General features: G+C 38.2%; 1 protein-coding gene across 7 annotated transcripts in view; it reads left to right on the top strand.

The window, feature by feature from the left end:
* The window catches only part of ELAVL2 (ELAV like RNA binding protein 2), a gene marked incomplete at both ends in the record, with an annotated part of 129,145 nt that overhangs the window by 46,040 nt on the left and 65,236 nt on the right, over positions 1 to 17,869 (top strand). For 3 of the 7 annotated variants that reach the window (XM_082843397.1, XM_082843396.1, XM_082843393.1), the window contains 2 exons: positions 11,117 to 11,188; positions 13,964 to 14,207. In XM_082843397.1, coding sequence (XP_082699523.1) covers positions 11,117 to 11,188; positions 13,964 to 14,207 — 316 coding nt within the window. Of the gene's footprint in view, positions 1 to 11,097; positions 11,214 to 13,963; positions 14,208 to 17,869 lie in introns of those variants that run through there. The other 4 variants (XM_082843395.1, XM_082843394.1, XM_082843391.1 and 1 more) reach the window with 3 other exon arrangements.

Below are 17,869 nucleotides of genomic sequence, written 5' to 3'. Positions count from 1 at the left end.
GGGAAGCAGCCTGTGTGTGGGAGGAACCGCTGGGAGATTGTTCGAGCCTCATGTGTGCAACGTGGAGGGGTGGGCATGGAGCGGTGGGCATGCCCGTGGAGGGGGAGGTGGGAACCAGGTCAAGTCTGATGATGCCTCACTGCAGGCTGAGATGTTACTCTGTATGCAATGTGGGGTCAGTGAAGGCCTGAAGAAGAGAAATGGTCCTGGGATGCTGACTGTTCTTAGGTAGATCACTGTAGCAGTGGAATGGAGGATGGATTGGAGAAGGGACAAACCTGGAAGCAGAGATCAGGTAGGAGGCTTCAGATGGAGTCTCAGCGCTGGTTACAAATCCCAGTTTCTCTACTTAATAGCTGTATAGTTTTGAAATCCTCATTTGTAAATGGAAACTGATGTATATAGCTCATAGTGCACAAGGTGATTAAATGGGATTTTGTCTGTAAAATATGAAGCTTCAGGCCTTGCCCAGAATAAGGAATCAAGGAATGCTACTTTTCCTTCCTCACTTTTCCCTACTCTCTTTCAGTCATAGGATTCATTAAATTCTACTACAAGAGGCAGTCAGATCATCTTTCCTGTAGCAAAAGATACCCAGATCCTTCGGAGAGTTCAGGAGGATGCCTTTTCTATTTTTATTTTAATTAAACATGATCTTAAAACCAATATTAGTGCAGTCTTAGAAAATGTTTAAATTCAGGTCATTTTGAAAATCATGATAGGAGAAAGATGGTAGGAGGCCATACAGTTGTGTGTGGATGTACATGGATCATTGCCCTGATTTGTGAATTGCAGAAACTGTGACACTATGTAGAACATCTTAGTGTGCAGATTATCGATCTAGCGTACAATCATGGATGAGACTTCTGCGTTCTTTTTCTGCCTTGTATTGTAAATAATAAATCTGAATTTAAATAGAAGATGCTTATGTCATCCTTGGAGTTCTTAGCAAAAGGAGCAGTGAGGTAGCAGTTTCTAATCTTAAATACTAAAATTCCAAGAGGCTGAGCAGCTGATGATGAGAAGATTGAATTGGGGAGGATGGAAGGCATGTGTACTCTTCTGTGCGTTGGGTGCGGGGTTTTACTCTTTAAAGTAAGGTAAATTAAAATAGACGAGGCTGTAATTCCGATGTGGAACATTTAGGCTATTGGCATCCTTTGTACTTAAATATAGTATTTGGAGGTCAGGGGTCGAAAATTGCAGCATTTTAAGTAAAAATTCTAATCCTCCTTAGTCACCATTTGTGACCATGTGCTAAATGTAGTTTAACATAGCATGTGCTTCAGGGGCCCTACACAGGAGTTGACAGTCATGATTGGGCAGTCTGCATACTTCACTTTCTGTCCGGTGTTTCCTTTTCAAGTTAAGAAGCTCCCAACACAGCTCTGCACCCTGTTGCCCATTGAGACATGGAAACAAAACAAAACAACTATGCCTTAACCTAAAAGACAGATGAGCAAGTTCTCTATGCCAACACTTTAAGGTGCATCTTCCTTTGCCCAGCAATAATGATAATAGCACTTCAGAATTTGTAAAGTGCTTTGACATATCTGTCTAAATTATATGCATATGATTGAAGCTTTTATAGAGAACAGGCCCCTTTACCTCCTCTCCCTCTTACCAGAGTGGAAATAATTCAAAGGCTAGATGTGTGGGGTTTTTTCTTTGTTAAAATATAGCCTGTGGTTACACGTGCCCCCTTTCCCAACTTCAACCTATGGGAGATGGAGATTGCTTCTCTTCAGCTTTTGGAACTATACATGTACGTACACAAATAGGTTCTGTATACATATATATGCTCACACCCTTGCTTCATTGTTCATTTATACAATGGGGGAACTTGCCTCAATGCACTTTTAGAGATCCTTAACTGTTTATTTAAAATATGCTTTACCTTAGTGATAAGAAGGTAATTTGCAAAGTGGGAAGTCTGACAGAAGTTGAAGTGACAGTCATTGACAGGGAACCCAAGCACCTTAACTCCTTTTTTCCTGTTAGAGAGGTATCCAAGGTCTGGGATTGGGTGTGTATGCCCACTATGGATATAAGCAGGCAAGGTCTGAGGCTAAGAAAGACCTTACCCTCATCTGTAGTGTATCGCATTAATTTTTTCTTTTTTTTTAACATTAACTCTTATTTTTTTCTTAGTTTTTCTTTTTTTTTTTTTTGTAATGAAAAGTATCACTTGAGATAGATTCATTTATTTTGTGAAGCTAACACAAGTATGCACCATGGCCATGTGAAAAGAACTTAAAGAGTCTTGTTTTCTGTGTCTTAAAATGCACACTTCCCAACACTTTAGAATGCTGATCCCTGGAAAGGGGTGAATCCATGTGCTGAGAATCTTTCTCTTTTTCTTTTTCTTTTTTCTTTTTTTTTTTTGCGGTACGCGGGCCTCTCACTGTTGTGGCCTCTCCCGTTGCGGAGCACAGGCTCCGGACGCGCAGGCTCAGCGGCCATGGCTCACGGGCCTAGCCGCTCCACGGCATGTGGGATCTTCCTGGACCGGGGCACGAACCCACGTCCCCTGCATCGGCAGGTGGACTCTCAACCACTGTGCCACCAGGGAAGCCCTTTCTTTTTTTTAAATTAATTTTTATTGGAGTATAGTTGCTTTACAATGTTGTGTTAGTTTCTGCTATACAGTAAAGTGAATCAGCTATAGGTATACATATATACACTTTTTAGATTTCCTTCCCACGTAGGTCACTAAATCATTAGGTCATTTAGATCATTGAGTAGAATTCCCTGTGCTATGCGGTAGGTTCTCATTAGTTATCTATTTTGTACCTAGTAGTGTATATATAAACATTAACTCTTACACACATTTCTAGGCAGCAGATTAACCAGAAATTTCCTTGTGATTCTCTCCTTTAGGCCCCCTCCCCCAATTGGAATCACTAGAAGTTAAAATAACACTTTGATTGCCAATCCTTGCCCCCTCTTGAAATGTAGTTAATAACCATAAGCTTAATTACCATAAGAAGTCACAGATGTATGTAGCTTGTTTTTTCTAGCTGCCATGTAGCTTTTAAAGAAAGCCATCTTTGGGGGAGGAGGGGAAGAGATGGACCAAAGGAAATAAAGTATCTTTCTTAGTGTGAATCATGTTTTTTAAGATGCTCCAACTTTCTGTACTAAATAATTCGTAGTCATGTTTCTAAATCAAACGCAGTTATCTCTTGGGAGTCTCAGGACTTTAAACATCAACTGAAAAGAAAAATACATTTCATAGGTGAATACCAGTGAAATGTTCTACATTTCAGAGAGGAAAGGAGCTGGCCCTCTGTGTTGATCAAGGTTTACACTCTCACAGTCCTACCGTGGATGGGGGAGAGCCCCTTGTTCTATGCTCCACAATGCATTAATGAACTACAAGATTTTATATGTGCTAGGGTAGCGTCTCTTAATTTCAGTTTCTTTGAAGTTCAGTAGAAATATTTGTAGCCAGCCCCTCAGCATTATTAAGGAAATATGCCTTCTTCTGTTGACATTTTATTTTGTTCACTTTATTTTGGTATAAGCTACTTGGGGTTAAACACTAACTACAGTTTTTAGTTTTCTGTGTGATGACAGTTAAGAGTAAAATAACCTTAGTGGCCAGATGGAGTATTGTGGCCCTTTATAACACTTCTGAGTTAAAAAAAAAACAATATTCGTGACCATAAACCTTCCTTGTCTTTTATACTCCCTTTAAGACTAGGCATACTTGCTGTTTTGGAGCTCAAATATGACAGTATTCTACTGTCTGTATCCTACAGAGGAGCTATGTTTTTAACCTACCTAATGAAAACACTCAACTAGTGGGATTAATTTGAGGATTTCCAATCAGCCTTTCACAATTTGTACTACCCTGAGGGGGTTCCTGTTAGCTGTGACTTTTGTAGAAGAATGTGAAGTTAATCCAATTTCTATGTTGATTACTATTTTAACTGTCTTAATTTAGCAATTCAAATTTATCTGCCTATACCAAACAAGAACTCTGCTACAAAACTGTGGGAGTAGTTGATTTTATTCTTATTATGCTCATAACCTATTTTAGGTTCTACAGCCGAATAATGGCATGGAAATTAATAATGCCCACTGAGGTTGGAATGATTCATCACTAGATGGTAGTGTATTCTAGCCTATAACCAAGATTGAGTTAACCCCTGGCTTAACCTTGACTATGGTGGAGGTGTATAAATGACCCTGTTGAAGAATATGGATTTTAAAGTTTAATTACATTTCACAAAAATGTAACTTATTCTCGTTATCTTCATCTACTTTGTCTTTCACCTATTGGGGTGAACTTTGAGATTTCTTTTTATTTTGAATTCTGACAGCTTTAAGGGGCTGTCGTAGGTTACAAAGCCAATTTCTGACATGCTATACTCTTAGTAAGTAGTTTCATCTTTTAAGTTATTCTGAGTTTTTAAAAATTTTGCATTTTCTATTAAATGAATCACTTGCTTAATTCTTTAAAGAATCCATAGATAAAGTGGATAACTCTTGATTTAATATTATAAACTCAGATTTTCATATGTTGGGTTTTCTTAAGGAGATCCCCCCACCCCCAAAATAAGACACAACTTTCTATAGAAGTTTAATCCCTTTCTTAATCGTCATGTATTCCTAGTGCCCAGAAAGTAATAAATGAATTGGTTTGTTTGAATGTGAACAGTTAGAATCTAAACCAGTTTCTTGATAATGAATTTAAATAGTTTACTGATGTAATTATAGTAAGTACTATAGTAAGTAATATGTTTCCTCCTGCCTAAGTCCACTTCTCACCCTGATCGGGGTCACTGTCATTCTACATCTTGGTTACTGCAATTATTTCTTGATTGATCTTGTTTCCACAGTTGCTTAGTTCTTCCACACAATCCATATCCAGTTTATTTTCACAATAGCCACGTGCTACTGTTTTTGCTCAAAACCTTTCTGTGGTTTCCTTTCTTTTTATGGTGACCTCTGATGGGGTTTAGGACACACTACCCCAAAGTACGGTACCTTGGCGTATTGACTATCTTAAGCTGAAGAAGTTTGAGAAAACTGCAGAAGCAGAAAGGTTATTCTGACCGTCTCTCTCTCTCTTCTTCCCTGAAACAGGTAATAAAATTCCCGTGTGGAAGGTACCCTCCCTGTACCAGGAGGAAGGAAAACATTCCTATCACCCATACAGGGATTTGGGACCTGGAAATCTGTATATGAGCAAACCTTATTAAACTAACCCATATCTTTTTAGTTTAATCCTTATCACTTACGACCCCCAGCCCAAACCCCTTTGTCTTGTCAATTCTTCACAACTTTATTGTTTATTTATCTAAAAGGTATATAAACTTTCTGCTCAGATCGCTTCTTTGGATCTTCATTCTCTTGTGAAGATTCCCATATACATGCACAAATTCGATAAAATTTGTATGCTTTTCTCCTGTTAGTTTGTCTTTGTCAGTTTAATTTGCAGACCCAGCCAGAACCCTAAGGGTGTTGAAGAAAACTTTTTCCTCCCCTGCACCTCCAAGATCCTATGTGGTCTGGCCTTATACCTCTTAGACTCATCTCCCTCTGGCCTCCTCCTAGCTTCACCCTAGCTGGTCTCTGCCTGGAGTGCTTCTCTTCTAGATATCCCTATGGGGATGTATTTATTTACTTTTAAATCTGTAACAAATAACCATGAACACTTGGTGCTTAAAAAAACACAGATTTATTATCTTACAGTTCTGAAGGGCAGAGTCCCCTGATGTGGGTCTCCTGGGCTGTCATCAGGGTATTGGCAGGGCTGCATTCCATCTGGAGATGCTAGGGGAGAATCTGTTTCCTTGCCTTTTTCAGCTTCAGGAGGCTGCCCACATTCTTTGGTTGATGGCTCCCTTCCATCTTCAAAGCTGGTGACTGTGGGTTGAGTCTTTTTCAGGTTGTACCACTCTGACACTGACTCTCCAGCCTCCCTCTTCCATTCATGTGGACTCTTCTGATTACACTGAGCCCACCTGGATAATCCAGGATAATCTTCCCATCTCAAGGTCATCTGATGAGCAAGCTTAATTCCATCTGTATCTTAATTCCCTTGTCATGTAACGTAACATGTTCAAAGATTTCAGAGTTTAGGATGTGGGCATCTAAGGTGAGCCGTTATTCTGCCTACCACAAGGGCTGGCTTAACTGTCCTTTAAATCTTGGCCGAAAGCTCACCTTCTCAGTGAGATCTGCTGTTTAATACTGGAAAGTATCCATCCTCCATCTCCACATTTTCAGCACTCTTACTCTGCTCTACATTTTCTTTTATTCCAAAGCACACTTATTTCTAGCTAATGCACTGTTTTATACATGTGTACACCTATTGCAGATGTACACTCCAGGGTATTTCTTCATTGCTGTATCTCAAGTACCTAGGACAGTCCTTAGTTCATGGGAGTTGTGAACAGATGTTTGGTGGATGAATGGATGAGTGAACTGAGTGTGAAGATTAAGCCAGTCTTCTTCACTGGATCTTTGTTTTCCTGTTGCCCAGCATAGAAGCCAGATACGGACCTAGAATGAAGGAAGGGACTTGGGACCGACCCCCTAAACTCACTTGCTTTACTCTCTAACTGCAAAGCTTTTAATTCTGCCAGCTCTAGAACTACAAAACCTCAGAAAGACTGGCGTCAGAAAGACTGTGCAGTTTGCCTGTAGGAGCCATAAAGGGCTAAGAGACAGAGAAATGTTAACATTCACTGCCAGAGAACATTCTCCCTGTGACTTCTGCAGCTGTTTGGTGCAGTGTCTCTGGCAGCTCTTGGACCCTTGTTAGCCCCAAGGCCAAAAATCTGAGCTTGACAAGGCTGAGGAATCCTTGGAGCTGGTGAGGAAGCTAAAATGGTATGGGGGGGTAGGATGGGGAGTTGACAGGGATTCCAGGATTGAGGAGCTCTCTTGAAGTTTAAAGCCACAAATGTTTATTACTTTAGGAATGACAAAGCAAAGTGAAGAGGCTTAAAGAAAACAAACTAATGGCTTATTCTTAGAGCTGACATGTCTGCCCCATGAGTGCTTGGTTGACTCTTCTGTTGTTTTAATTCAGTAAAGCCAAATTGTATCCTGAAAATGCCACTTTAGTGATTTGAATGGGAAAGATAAAACATTCTGTAGGAATGGTGTCTGCTAGACAGATGACCCCACCTGCTGCTTACCCAGCTCTCATTTGTGAGCTCTCATTACTCACTTCACTGAGTATTTCGAGAGCTTTAGCTACTTGCCTTGAGTTCCTCAAAGGAAGATGCCTTTTGGCCAAGGCTGCTGTCTTTATCTTAGTGGGTTCTGCTCTTAAACTTTAAGACAAATTGCTTCCTTTCATCTTGTGACTTGGCCTTTAGAGAGGTTTGATGTCATCTGAGGGAAGGCTTTGCACTATACTGATTCTGCCCTGGTTCTGTGTTGCTCAAGGCATTGAGAACCCTCTAGCTGTAAATAAGTATCCAGACCAAGGTCACTTTATCCAGGCCAGACCTTTTGAGTGTGAGAGACGCTTGCCCTTTCCCCTAGCTATGATTCTTTTTAGAGATGTTACCTTTTGTGTTTGCTTATTACATTTTCTAGTTTCTATCAAATTAAAACCATTTGAGATCCACAGCTTAATTACGATGTTTTTAAATACCTTTGAGTTAAAATTTAATTTTTTCACATTTACCTGTACTTCTGCTGTTTTCTTGAAGTTAGACCCAGATTCCAGATGCCACAGCTCCATAACCCTGCTGGACAGAGGGTTACCATGTTTTTGGATTTGTCTTGGCTTCCGACTTTTTTGTCGTGGGCATATGGTCATAATGGGCTCTTGAAGTAACAATCCACAACTGATCAGTCAAAAGATAGTTTCCTTTTTCGTGCCATTGAACAAGAATTTGGATTTCAGTGGGTGAGGGTGGCTGATGGAGTGTGCCAAAAAATGAAAATATGCTTTCCTAATTATCGATGGTTTGAAGTACTTGAAGTGAGATAGAAGAACAAGCTACCAAGTTTGCATGTTATTTAGAAAGGTGATTGCCCTTTCAAGCTCCAGTTTTTTAAAAAAGGAACTACTCTTGTCCTTACATCTGTTTTTGAATGCTTAGTCTGTACAAACCCCTGAAATGGAAGTGGGATAGGTGTGACTGAGGGCCTTCCAGGCAGCTGGAACTGCATGAGCAAAGCCAGAAGAATGTATGGTTTTCAGTGCACTGTGATTGCATGAAGGACAAGGAGCAGTTCAGATTTTCAGATGCTTGAATAAGTGGGCTGGTAAAAGCAGTTGTAGAGGACCTCAGATGCTTATACTCTTAATAATATAAGTAGTTTGTACTTTATTTGATAGGCAGCAGAGAGCTGTTGAGAGTTGAGGAAAATCTACCTGGGAAGAGTGTAAAGTGGGGATTAGGATGATGGAGAGACCTTTTGGGAGGCTGTAATTTGGTGGTCCAGGTAAGAGATGAGGGCCCAGATCAGGATGGTATACGTCACAGTGGACAGACAGGCTGGTGCAGATAGGCAGGCCTCACCAGGGTATGTGCAGTGACCCTTTCAGCAGTCCTGCTGTGACTTTAAACCAGAGATCTGATCCCTGAATCAGGTGGATTCTAGGTCTTGGAAACCTTTTTTTCCCCTTGCAGACAGTGTACTTAATGAGAATTCTCAGACTATATTTAGTATGTTTTTGATTAGCCATCTGTCTTGTTTGGTGGCTGTCTGAAGGAGGTTTGAAAATAGGAAAGAAGCTGATTACTTTAGTTTTCAGAATTTTTTATTAGGAAGTTTGGAAAATAGAGACTTTTCTTTTTCTCTTCATGTGACCAGGAAACTGTTAGTCCCAGCTATAAGCAGTCAAGCAGTAGCATTGGTTTCCTAAAATCCATTATTGTAAGAAACTTAATATATGAAAGTACATAGAGGGCCATTTAAGTAAAAAAGGAAAAAAAATTCCATTTAAAAAGTCTTTATAGAAATTTGGAAGTAAGCTATGAGTGAAACATAAAGGCCACTTCCTCGCCTGTCCTCCACTCCCTTCAAAATCCATGCTCCCACCAAACTAACAACTCATCATTATCTCTCGGAACCCAGGGAAAGTTTAGAATATTCTAGACTGATCCGTGCTCAAGTGTCTTTTCATAAATTATTTCATGGAGAATAACAAGAGTTAGTCTCAGTTGACACAATTGATGTCTAAATTAAGAGGCGAACATACATTGAGACTTTTTTTTTTAAGCTTTAAAATTAATGGTTCTTTGTTGCTGGAATATGGCCTTTTATTTTCCTTCCAAAGAGTTTCAGAGCCAGTAGAATCTATAAATAGTGCACAGCCTGGTTGTCTGTGGTAGATTGAGTAGAGCAGAATTGCCTGTCCTTAAGCGAAGGGGAAGTAGCTTTACATTTTTAGTAACTGAATTGTTGGCCAGCATAAAGGTAAGGGCCATGTGAGCAACTTATTTATAACTTCCCATAAAGGTATGTGTCTGCCTCAAGCAGAGAAACTGTCTGGGGTGCTTGAAATGTAAAAGTGCAGTAGAATCATTTTCCATACACACCCTTCCTAGCTAGTTGGTGCAATAAAGTGATTGTTCGCATCCCTGGGGCTTTCAGAAAGAGGGGTGTCAATAGATTAGCTCATTAGCGTCCGCTTCCTGTGGAATGGAAGGGATGAGGCGATTAAATTCGAATCTATGGTTTTATGTAGTGAAGAATGTTTAGGTATTAACTCCTGAGGGTATGGAGGACATAAATTTAAGCTTGGTTTAACCTGTTAGGTGTGGTCCTCCTAACTGTTCTACCCATGTAGTCTAACCACAATTAGGTTCTTGTCAAAATACTTGATGGCTATGAAAGCACTTTATTTTTTCACAGGTTCAGTTCAACTGTGTGTTCTTTTTTTTTTTTTTTTTTTAAATAAAGGACATAGAATCAGACTGAATTCCCTGGTAACAGTGGGAGAAGGGAAGAAGAGTAAAACATTTTCATGGCATCCCGTAAAGTGTATGTTAAACCCTTTAGATAGATGCCAGAAAATGGAATCTGTTGTCACATGTTACAAATTTCATCGCACTTGCCTCAAGAGTAAATAACGTACAGCCAGGTTTAACTCTAAGGATGAAATTTTTATAATCATAAATATGCACATAAAAGACATTTTCAGCCCTCCTTTGTTACTCATTTATTTTCATAGACCGAGTTTTTCTGAATATTATGTTGACCATTTAAAGCATCTGCATATATGGCTAAAATGTAAACCTTGGCTTTTGTGCCAGTATTGTGGCTCTGTTTAGTATTTGGGCAAGTTGTAATAAGTGGTAAATGGCCCATTAACTATATTGGAGGCCTCATAGCAACACTCATTTCAAATTGTGCTGGGTTTACAATTTACATATTAAAAAATGTTCACTTGATTTCGTTCAGGGACAAAGCTGACATCCTATATAAACATTGCTTCAAATGATCCTATTTATTGGTCCAATTATTTCAATTGAAAGATGCTGGTTTACTGCCTCTTAGTATATGTGAACAATTCTCAGCAAAACTGTTAGAGATCCTTTGACTATAGTGGCAGAAAAATCTCACAGGGTTTTGATTCACTTTTAATTTTAAGTCCCAGGATTAAGGATCATTTATTTATAGTATAATGTGACAGTGTGGGCAAATATAGCTTCTCTTAATGCCCTTCTGATATTTTGGGGAAAGAGTGCTTTTATGCAAAGCATTCACTAATGACTGCCTTTTCTCACTCTAAATATAATTTCATTCACATTTCCTCCCTTCTCCCACATCCTTAAGAGATAGGACAGCATGCAGCGTTTTGCTTCATTTTATTATTTAAAAAAAATTTTTTTAAGATGTGGTTTAAGGTAGTTCTTTAGGATAGATGCCAAGGTAACTAGTTAATACTGTTTTAAAATCAGGCTCTTAATTAAAAATGCTTAATTTGTGCAAGAAAACTACATGTTAAAATGAATTTGGAAAGATTAGATTGGAATTGCCTCAAATTCAATTAAGCCACACTGCATGGACGTGCTGGGAATATCAATACAATCACTGTAAATTTTGTACAAACTGATTTGTTGCATTATCTTGCTCATCTAACATACGGTACTTTTTGTGTCCATATTGCAGACGGCAACTCCAAACTAACATGGCAGTCAGACTGTGTGATGTGGCTTCTCTGCTTAGAAGTGGTTCGTGGGCAGCAGAGCCTTGGACCGGGGTCTGTGGGATTTTTCTTAAATTCTGTAGGCTACTTTTTTTTAGCATGTTGCAGGAGTGCTGAGGCCATACCAAACACTTGAACTTTTCATTTGGCGTACTAATTATTCTTACATTTAACCTATTGTGGTATGGCCATCATTAGGATGTAAAGCACATTGCAATTTTAGTGGTACATGTAGCATCAGAACCTGCTTTTGTATGTAACTTTTTATTATCTTATTTAGGATTTAGTACAGCCTCAAAAGAGTGACAAGCTTTTTTTTAAAAAAAAAAAAGTTTTGGTATGGTCTGAATACTAAGTTACCGTAATTCTTTACATTCTGTTTACTATGTATTTTTTTGGTTACTAAATTTTGAAGTTATTTATAATTCCTGATGCTTAAAAAAAATGTCGAAATTGTAAATCTGGCTGAAAATTATTTGCCCAGTAACTGTTGAAAGAGTTTGCATTCTGTGAACAGTTGTGTTGAGCCTATCAATGGAATATGCATTATTTGTAAAATATAGCACATTAGTATCATTTTATTCTGAGCAGATGGTCCTATAGCTGAGAGATGCTGTAATTTTCAGCGCACACAGCCTACTGCAGCTGTTCACTTGAATGTTGGCTTAGGAGCTCATTCTTGCCACCTGAACATGGAAATAAATGTGCAATTAAGTGAGGAGTGTTTGTTGTCCTTGCTAAATCCTGCTAATTTCTGTCAATGAACGCTTATATATTTCAAATGCCATCCCAGTGAGCTTTAGTCCGAATCTCTTATTTGGGTCTCATATAGTCTCCACATATACCCTAAGGTTTGAATAGTGATTTGTTTTAATTGGCCTTGGCCACTCATCTTGTAGCTCATTGTTTTCCTAACTGCTGGGCAGAGGTTAATCCCACAAGCATTTTGCTGTGGAAAGAGTGACCCATGGCTAATATTCTATAAAGTGAAACAGTTATGGTTTATTAGGAAATCTGAAACCTCCTTTCTCAGTGTCAGATAAATTTGTTAATTATAATAAAATGCATATCTTGAATTGTTTCGGGTTTTTTTAAAATACAGATTTCCAGAGGTTCCTTTATTTTCCTTTCCCCCCCGCCCCCAAAGTATTCTCTGAAAATACTTGCTCAAGAGAGGTAGCTTGAGTTTGCAGAGTAAACAACCCATTTCTTTGAAAAGGAGATGAAATTATGGAAGGGTTATAGGTGGTTTGGTATTTCATAGATAGCCTGGATTTTTGTCTCCTGTTTTTTATCCTGATAACACTGATTCTTGTCCAGTCTGACCAGTCTCAATCTGTCCTATGCTGGCTTCTTTTATAAATATCTCTTGGCAGTAGAGATTTCTTCCTATTGCTTATCCACGGTTGTGCCCTTTTATTTTTCTTAGGCAATATGCTTTTTAAAAGACTTTTTTTCTCTTTTCTTGTAACAGTCTTTGCCTCTACTTTGCTTTTTTATTTTACCTCATATTCTTTGCCTTTTATATGTTAAAACTTCCCTAAAACTAGCATCCCATCTATTCAAAATTGTCAATTTTGAGAAGTACTTCTTTGTGGAGCTGAGAGATGGATGAAGTATGAAGGATAATCCTTTCAGTGATGCTTTGATTTTTTTTGGATTCCCCTACAAGCTTGGCTGTCCAAAGTAGATAGCTATTGGAGGATGGTTTTAGAGAATTTGGGGCTGTGGTTTGTAGCTCTGTTGCTCAAAGAGCATAGGATTGGTTTTTAGGAAACTAGATCCAAATTTGCTTACTAAGTGATTTTTAGAGTAGCCTGAACAGTTTGAGGCCATTTCCCCCAACTCTGCTATTTATTCTGTATCTGGAGTTTATAGATACCTTATCACTTGCATTTTCAACAGGCTTACATGCTCAAATGAAAATTCCTTGGGCTCGTCTGTTTGCAAAAGTTGATATATTTACATTGTTGTTTGGTGGACTGGATAGGGATTTTTAACTTTTTCCTTTAAAGTCAGAGTCAAGGCAAAATACCATTTTGAATTGTTTGGGGATTTTATTTTGACGCTGTAGGTCAGCTATCTTGTTGGTGATCTTTAGCTGCCAAGGTTGACAAGAATGGCTTGTTAGATTCTACAAGGTACACTAAGTACTCAGTTTATTATTCCCCAAGTTATCCTACAAACCCTTTTGACGCCCTAACATATAACATTTGCTATTTTCTTATTTCTTACCAACGATAGAGGTATAAGATATTGTCAATTAAAAATATTTTCAATATGTAACCAAAACAGTACATGTTGACAAATTTATATTTTTTTAAAGTACTCTTGCTTCTTGATTTTAAGTTAATGGATGTGTCAGTTTTAGAATATTTGAACTTTTAGGCTAACTGAATATCTCTGCAAAGTTAGGTAGACCATTTTTGGGGGCTTGTTTTTGGCAGCATGTTAAGCACTTTTATTTTCTGGTATTTTTAGTCAGGGTTTAATTCTATGCTCTTTGGTACTAAATTTCCGCAAGTCTGTGGACACATAGCAGGTGAGTAAGGGTATGTGAGTAGACCCAGAATGCGGTTCTAGAGAATGTTAAAGATTTAAATTGTGCTTATGTGCATGTATGGAATATGTATGTGAAAAGTACAGTTGTGATCTTAAATCGAATAGCTTAATGTGAAGTAAGAATTGCATAGGTGTCGCACTTTTTGAAGCTTTGTTGTAATTTCAGCTGAACGACTTGTGTTTAGTGACAAGTGTTTAAATTCTTCGATGGAATCTCTAATAGTTTGTGAAATATGAATTCTGACATTTCTTATCTTCTGTTTTTAGCAGGTAATTGCTGCCATGGAAACACAACTGTCTAATGGGCCAACTTGCAATAACACAGCCAACGGTCCGACCACCATAAACAACAACTGCTCGTCACCAGTGGACTCCGGGAACACAGAGGACAGCAAGACCAACTTAATAGTCAACTATCTTCCTCAGAACATGACACAGGAGGAACTAAAGAGTCTTTTTGGGAGCATCGGTGAGATAGAGTCCTGTAAGCTTGTAAGGGACAAGATAACAGGTATGCAGTTTTATGTAAGGTTCCTCACGTGTAAAGGATTGTGTTTTAAGGTATGGGAAAATAAGTTTACTGCTTGTAAATGATTCAGTGCTCGAGTTTTACACATCTAGATTTTCTCTCTGTTTCTGGCTACATCAACAGTATGAAACTTAGTTTTAGAGAGTTTTAAGTTTTCCTTTTAAAGCATCAAATAATATAATAACTAGACTTTTTTATAATCTGAACTATACAATAACATCTTTGAAAAATGCTTTAAAGGTGTGTGTGTGTCTGGAGCAGCAAGTATCATGTTAACCTTTAGTTTTGAGAGCTTTGAGCTTACATGATTTAGCATTTCAACCATGAAATACAAGGAGAATTGTTTTAGGAGAGGAAAAAAACCTCTTAAAATGTCCTTTCTCTTAAGTCTCTATAGTCCTCCATTTGTATGGCCAAGTAAATGGTAATATTGACATTGTCAGTACGTAAATATTTGTACTGATACAATTTGAGTTTGGTAAGATCTTAGCTTCTGGAAAAAGTGGTGTATGAGTGCTCCTCTTATAAAGATAAGAATGAAAAGATGAGTATTTAGCCTTTAATGATGGTATATTTTGAATATTGGGTAGTGGAAAATCTCCTTAGTGTTTTGTAAGATTTGACTAAATTTTTAGAATAAGGCAAAACCTAATTAAGGAGAGTGTTCTTGGCAGAGAAGGGTTAATGCTTCCTGCGGGAGTTGTTTTTTTTTTTTTTTTTTTTTTTTGCGGTACGCGGGCCTCTCACTGTTGTGGCCTCTCCCGTTGCGGAGCACAGGCTCCGGACGCGCAGGCTCAGCGGCCATGGCTCACGGGCCCAGCCACTCCACGGCATGTGGGATCTTCCCGGACCGGGGCACGAACCCGTGTCCCCAGCATCGGCAGGTGGACTCTCAACCACCGCGCCACCAGGGAAGCCCGGGAGTTGTTTTTAAACACTGAAAACGAATGAAGTGTAGACAGACTCTAGCTTTTTCATGTTACTGTTAAATTTGAGTGATGGTGTGTATTAAATGGCTTATAACCAAAATATTAAGCTAAATATTTGAAATGAGGAAAGGATACTTAAAGGCAGTTTGAGGAGTTGGACAAGGAGTCTGAACTTTGACTGGTCGTATGATGTTGGTCACGTCAACCCTTGGCTTGAACTTTAGGTTTCCCTTGGTAAAATGAGGTAGAAGGCAGAGGAAGGAGCCCCTAGCTAATTTCTGAGGCGAATTCTGACTTTTTCTGAGACGGTACCTTTAGCTGTTCTTTTATCAAGACAGCAGGGCTTATTGTCTCCAGGGTGACTTAGAGCTGTCACCTGGGCTTGGCCTCATAGTCGTATTTACTTGAGATACAGATTGAGGTTCACAGAGAGAATTTATTCATTAAAATCAAGTAAACCAAGTAAAAACTAAGTAAAACCTGGTTGTCATCAATCCATACATAATTATATTGTAACTAATTATGTTACTTAGACGTTCACCATGATTATCAGGAAGGTTTCTTTTTTGTTTTTGAATATTGATATTTGAATGGATGAGACTTTTCCATTTCTTTTTCCAAAATCAGTGTGAGCAGCACATGTAAAATTTATACGTGAAATTTGTTAAAGAAACAGTTTTTGAAAAGTTGGGAAAAGTAGAGAACAAAGGCTTTTTATTACATGTGTCTGTCCTGGTACTGAATTTTATTTTATGTTTTTAGCAAAACAGCATCCTTTTATATGTGAATTTTGCAGTCTCTTCGACATAAATGTGATAAATGGTTTGAAGGTTTTGACATAAATGATGAGGTTTCTGGTTTGATTGCTTAGTAGTTATTCTTATTATTTAAAAAAATGTTGCTTGAACTAGGCGTAAAGGTCACATTTTTTGTTATGGTAGATGAAAACAGTAAACCAATCATACATCCTTTGTATTAGGCATTTTCCACAGGAAACATTGCACAGATTTTCATCTCTTACCTCTGGTCAGTCTTGAATTATCTTACTCTTCTGTAAACCTTTTACTAGAACTATTTTGTGGCAAAATTGGATAAATTTGACTTCTGTATCTTCAGACCCTTTGCTTCTCTGGCTTTACGTGGAGGATGGTAGTAATAGAACCACAGCGCATGGGTAATCTGAAAGAGTACCTGGTTAGATACTTAGATACTGGCAAAGTGTGTTAACATTTGTTGTCCATTTCTTTCACTCCCTCACCCCATTGCCTTTTCAGGGAGAGCTGGATAATGGAGGTTTCCACCATAGTGAAATTTCTGTTTAAAATCTCTCATAAGCTGAGTACCCAAGAAAATGAACAGTGAGCACCAAGGTCAAAAGATGTTTTTTCTAAGCGTAGTTCCATGATTTAGTCATAAATATTCCTCAAAATAACTGTTGCACTGGCAGACAAGTTTGAGAAAAATCTGTACTCTGTAGTTTTTAAGAACCATATTGCAGATCATTAACATAATAAAAACTATATTAAAATCCTGCAGTAAAGAAACCAGTTTGATTTACAGTTCTCCAGTCTTATTTAATCACAGAACTCATGGCGGGGGGTGTGTGGAAATACCTCCTTGACACTAGATTTCCATCGAACGTGTTGCTTTGGAAGTCATTTGTTAACTGGTTATCAGAAAATCTGTAATTCTTCCATAAAACCTGTTCACGTCAATAAAATATGAGCATGTTTCATAAAATGAACATCCATGATAATGAACTATAAATTAAAAAGTTGAGTAGGCACATCGGAATACTAAGGACCTCTTCTAGTAACCCTGTTTTGATTTGGCCCACTAATGTCTTATTCTTGGTATGTGTTAAATCAGTATTTAGACGGGTCTGAATTGTTTAGCTTCAAACATAAAATTACCTTAGATTTTTTTTTGTTGTTATTCTGAGTTTCTTAGTAAGTACTTGTATTGAACAAAATAGTCTAGTACGTAGATTTCTAAAACTGGCTTTTGAATTGTTGCACCTGGCAAAGTGGGCATGTCTTCTGAAGAAGCTACTATTAACATATCTCTAAAAAGGTTTTGAAAGAATCTGGGGATTTGGACCCTGCCCTGTGGCATTTAGCATTAGTCATCTTGAGCAGTTTTTCAGTATATGTTTTTAGGGTGAGGGCAGTTTCTCAGTCCCTCTCTAATTATCCAACTTATTCTACCTCCTGGGGAGCTACCAGGGCAGTTCCTGGTATCTGATTTTGTAGGAGCGGGAGCATTAATTGATTGGGTTGTAAGAAGACTGGGATCACTCAGTGGGAAGAAAATTTAAATCCCTCCTTTTCACTTTTCTTAAGTCTTTCCTTACTTACATAGTGCTAAAACTAAGAAACTGTGTTTCAGGCACAAAATACCTAGTTAGGAAAGTATGTACCTCTTTCCTAAGTCCTAAAAGAGAGTATATCATTTTTAGATTGTGTCATTGTTAGCAAATTAATGTCACTATTTTGGTAGAATGAGGATTAGGGAAATACATTAAGAAATGTGTTCAGTTTCAGATACAATTATCTTCTCTCTAGTCGAAATTCTATTTATTATGTTGTTCATCAGGCTCGCTTTGGGCTTATGCCAGCTTTATGCTTCACCCTGTTTCCTATCTATAGGCATTAATTATGAGAAGCTAATGCTGTTTGTACAGCTTAGCTGATGTCGGTCTGTCCCTTTGAGTTC

Source organism: Leucopleurus acutus (genome assembly GCF_964270905.1).
Source record: "Leucopleurus acutus genome assembly, chromosome: 7".
In the NCBI taxonomy this organism is placed as follows: domain Eukaryota; kingdom Metazoa; phylum Chordata; class Mammalia; order Artiodactyla; family Delphinidae; genus Leucopleurus; species Leucopleurus acutus.
The sequence above is the reverse complement of the archived record's forward strand: the minus strand, read 5'-3'. Positions and strand labels throughout refer to the sequence as shown.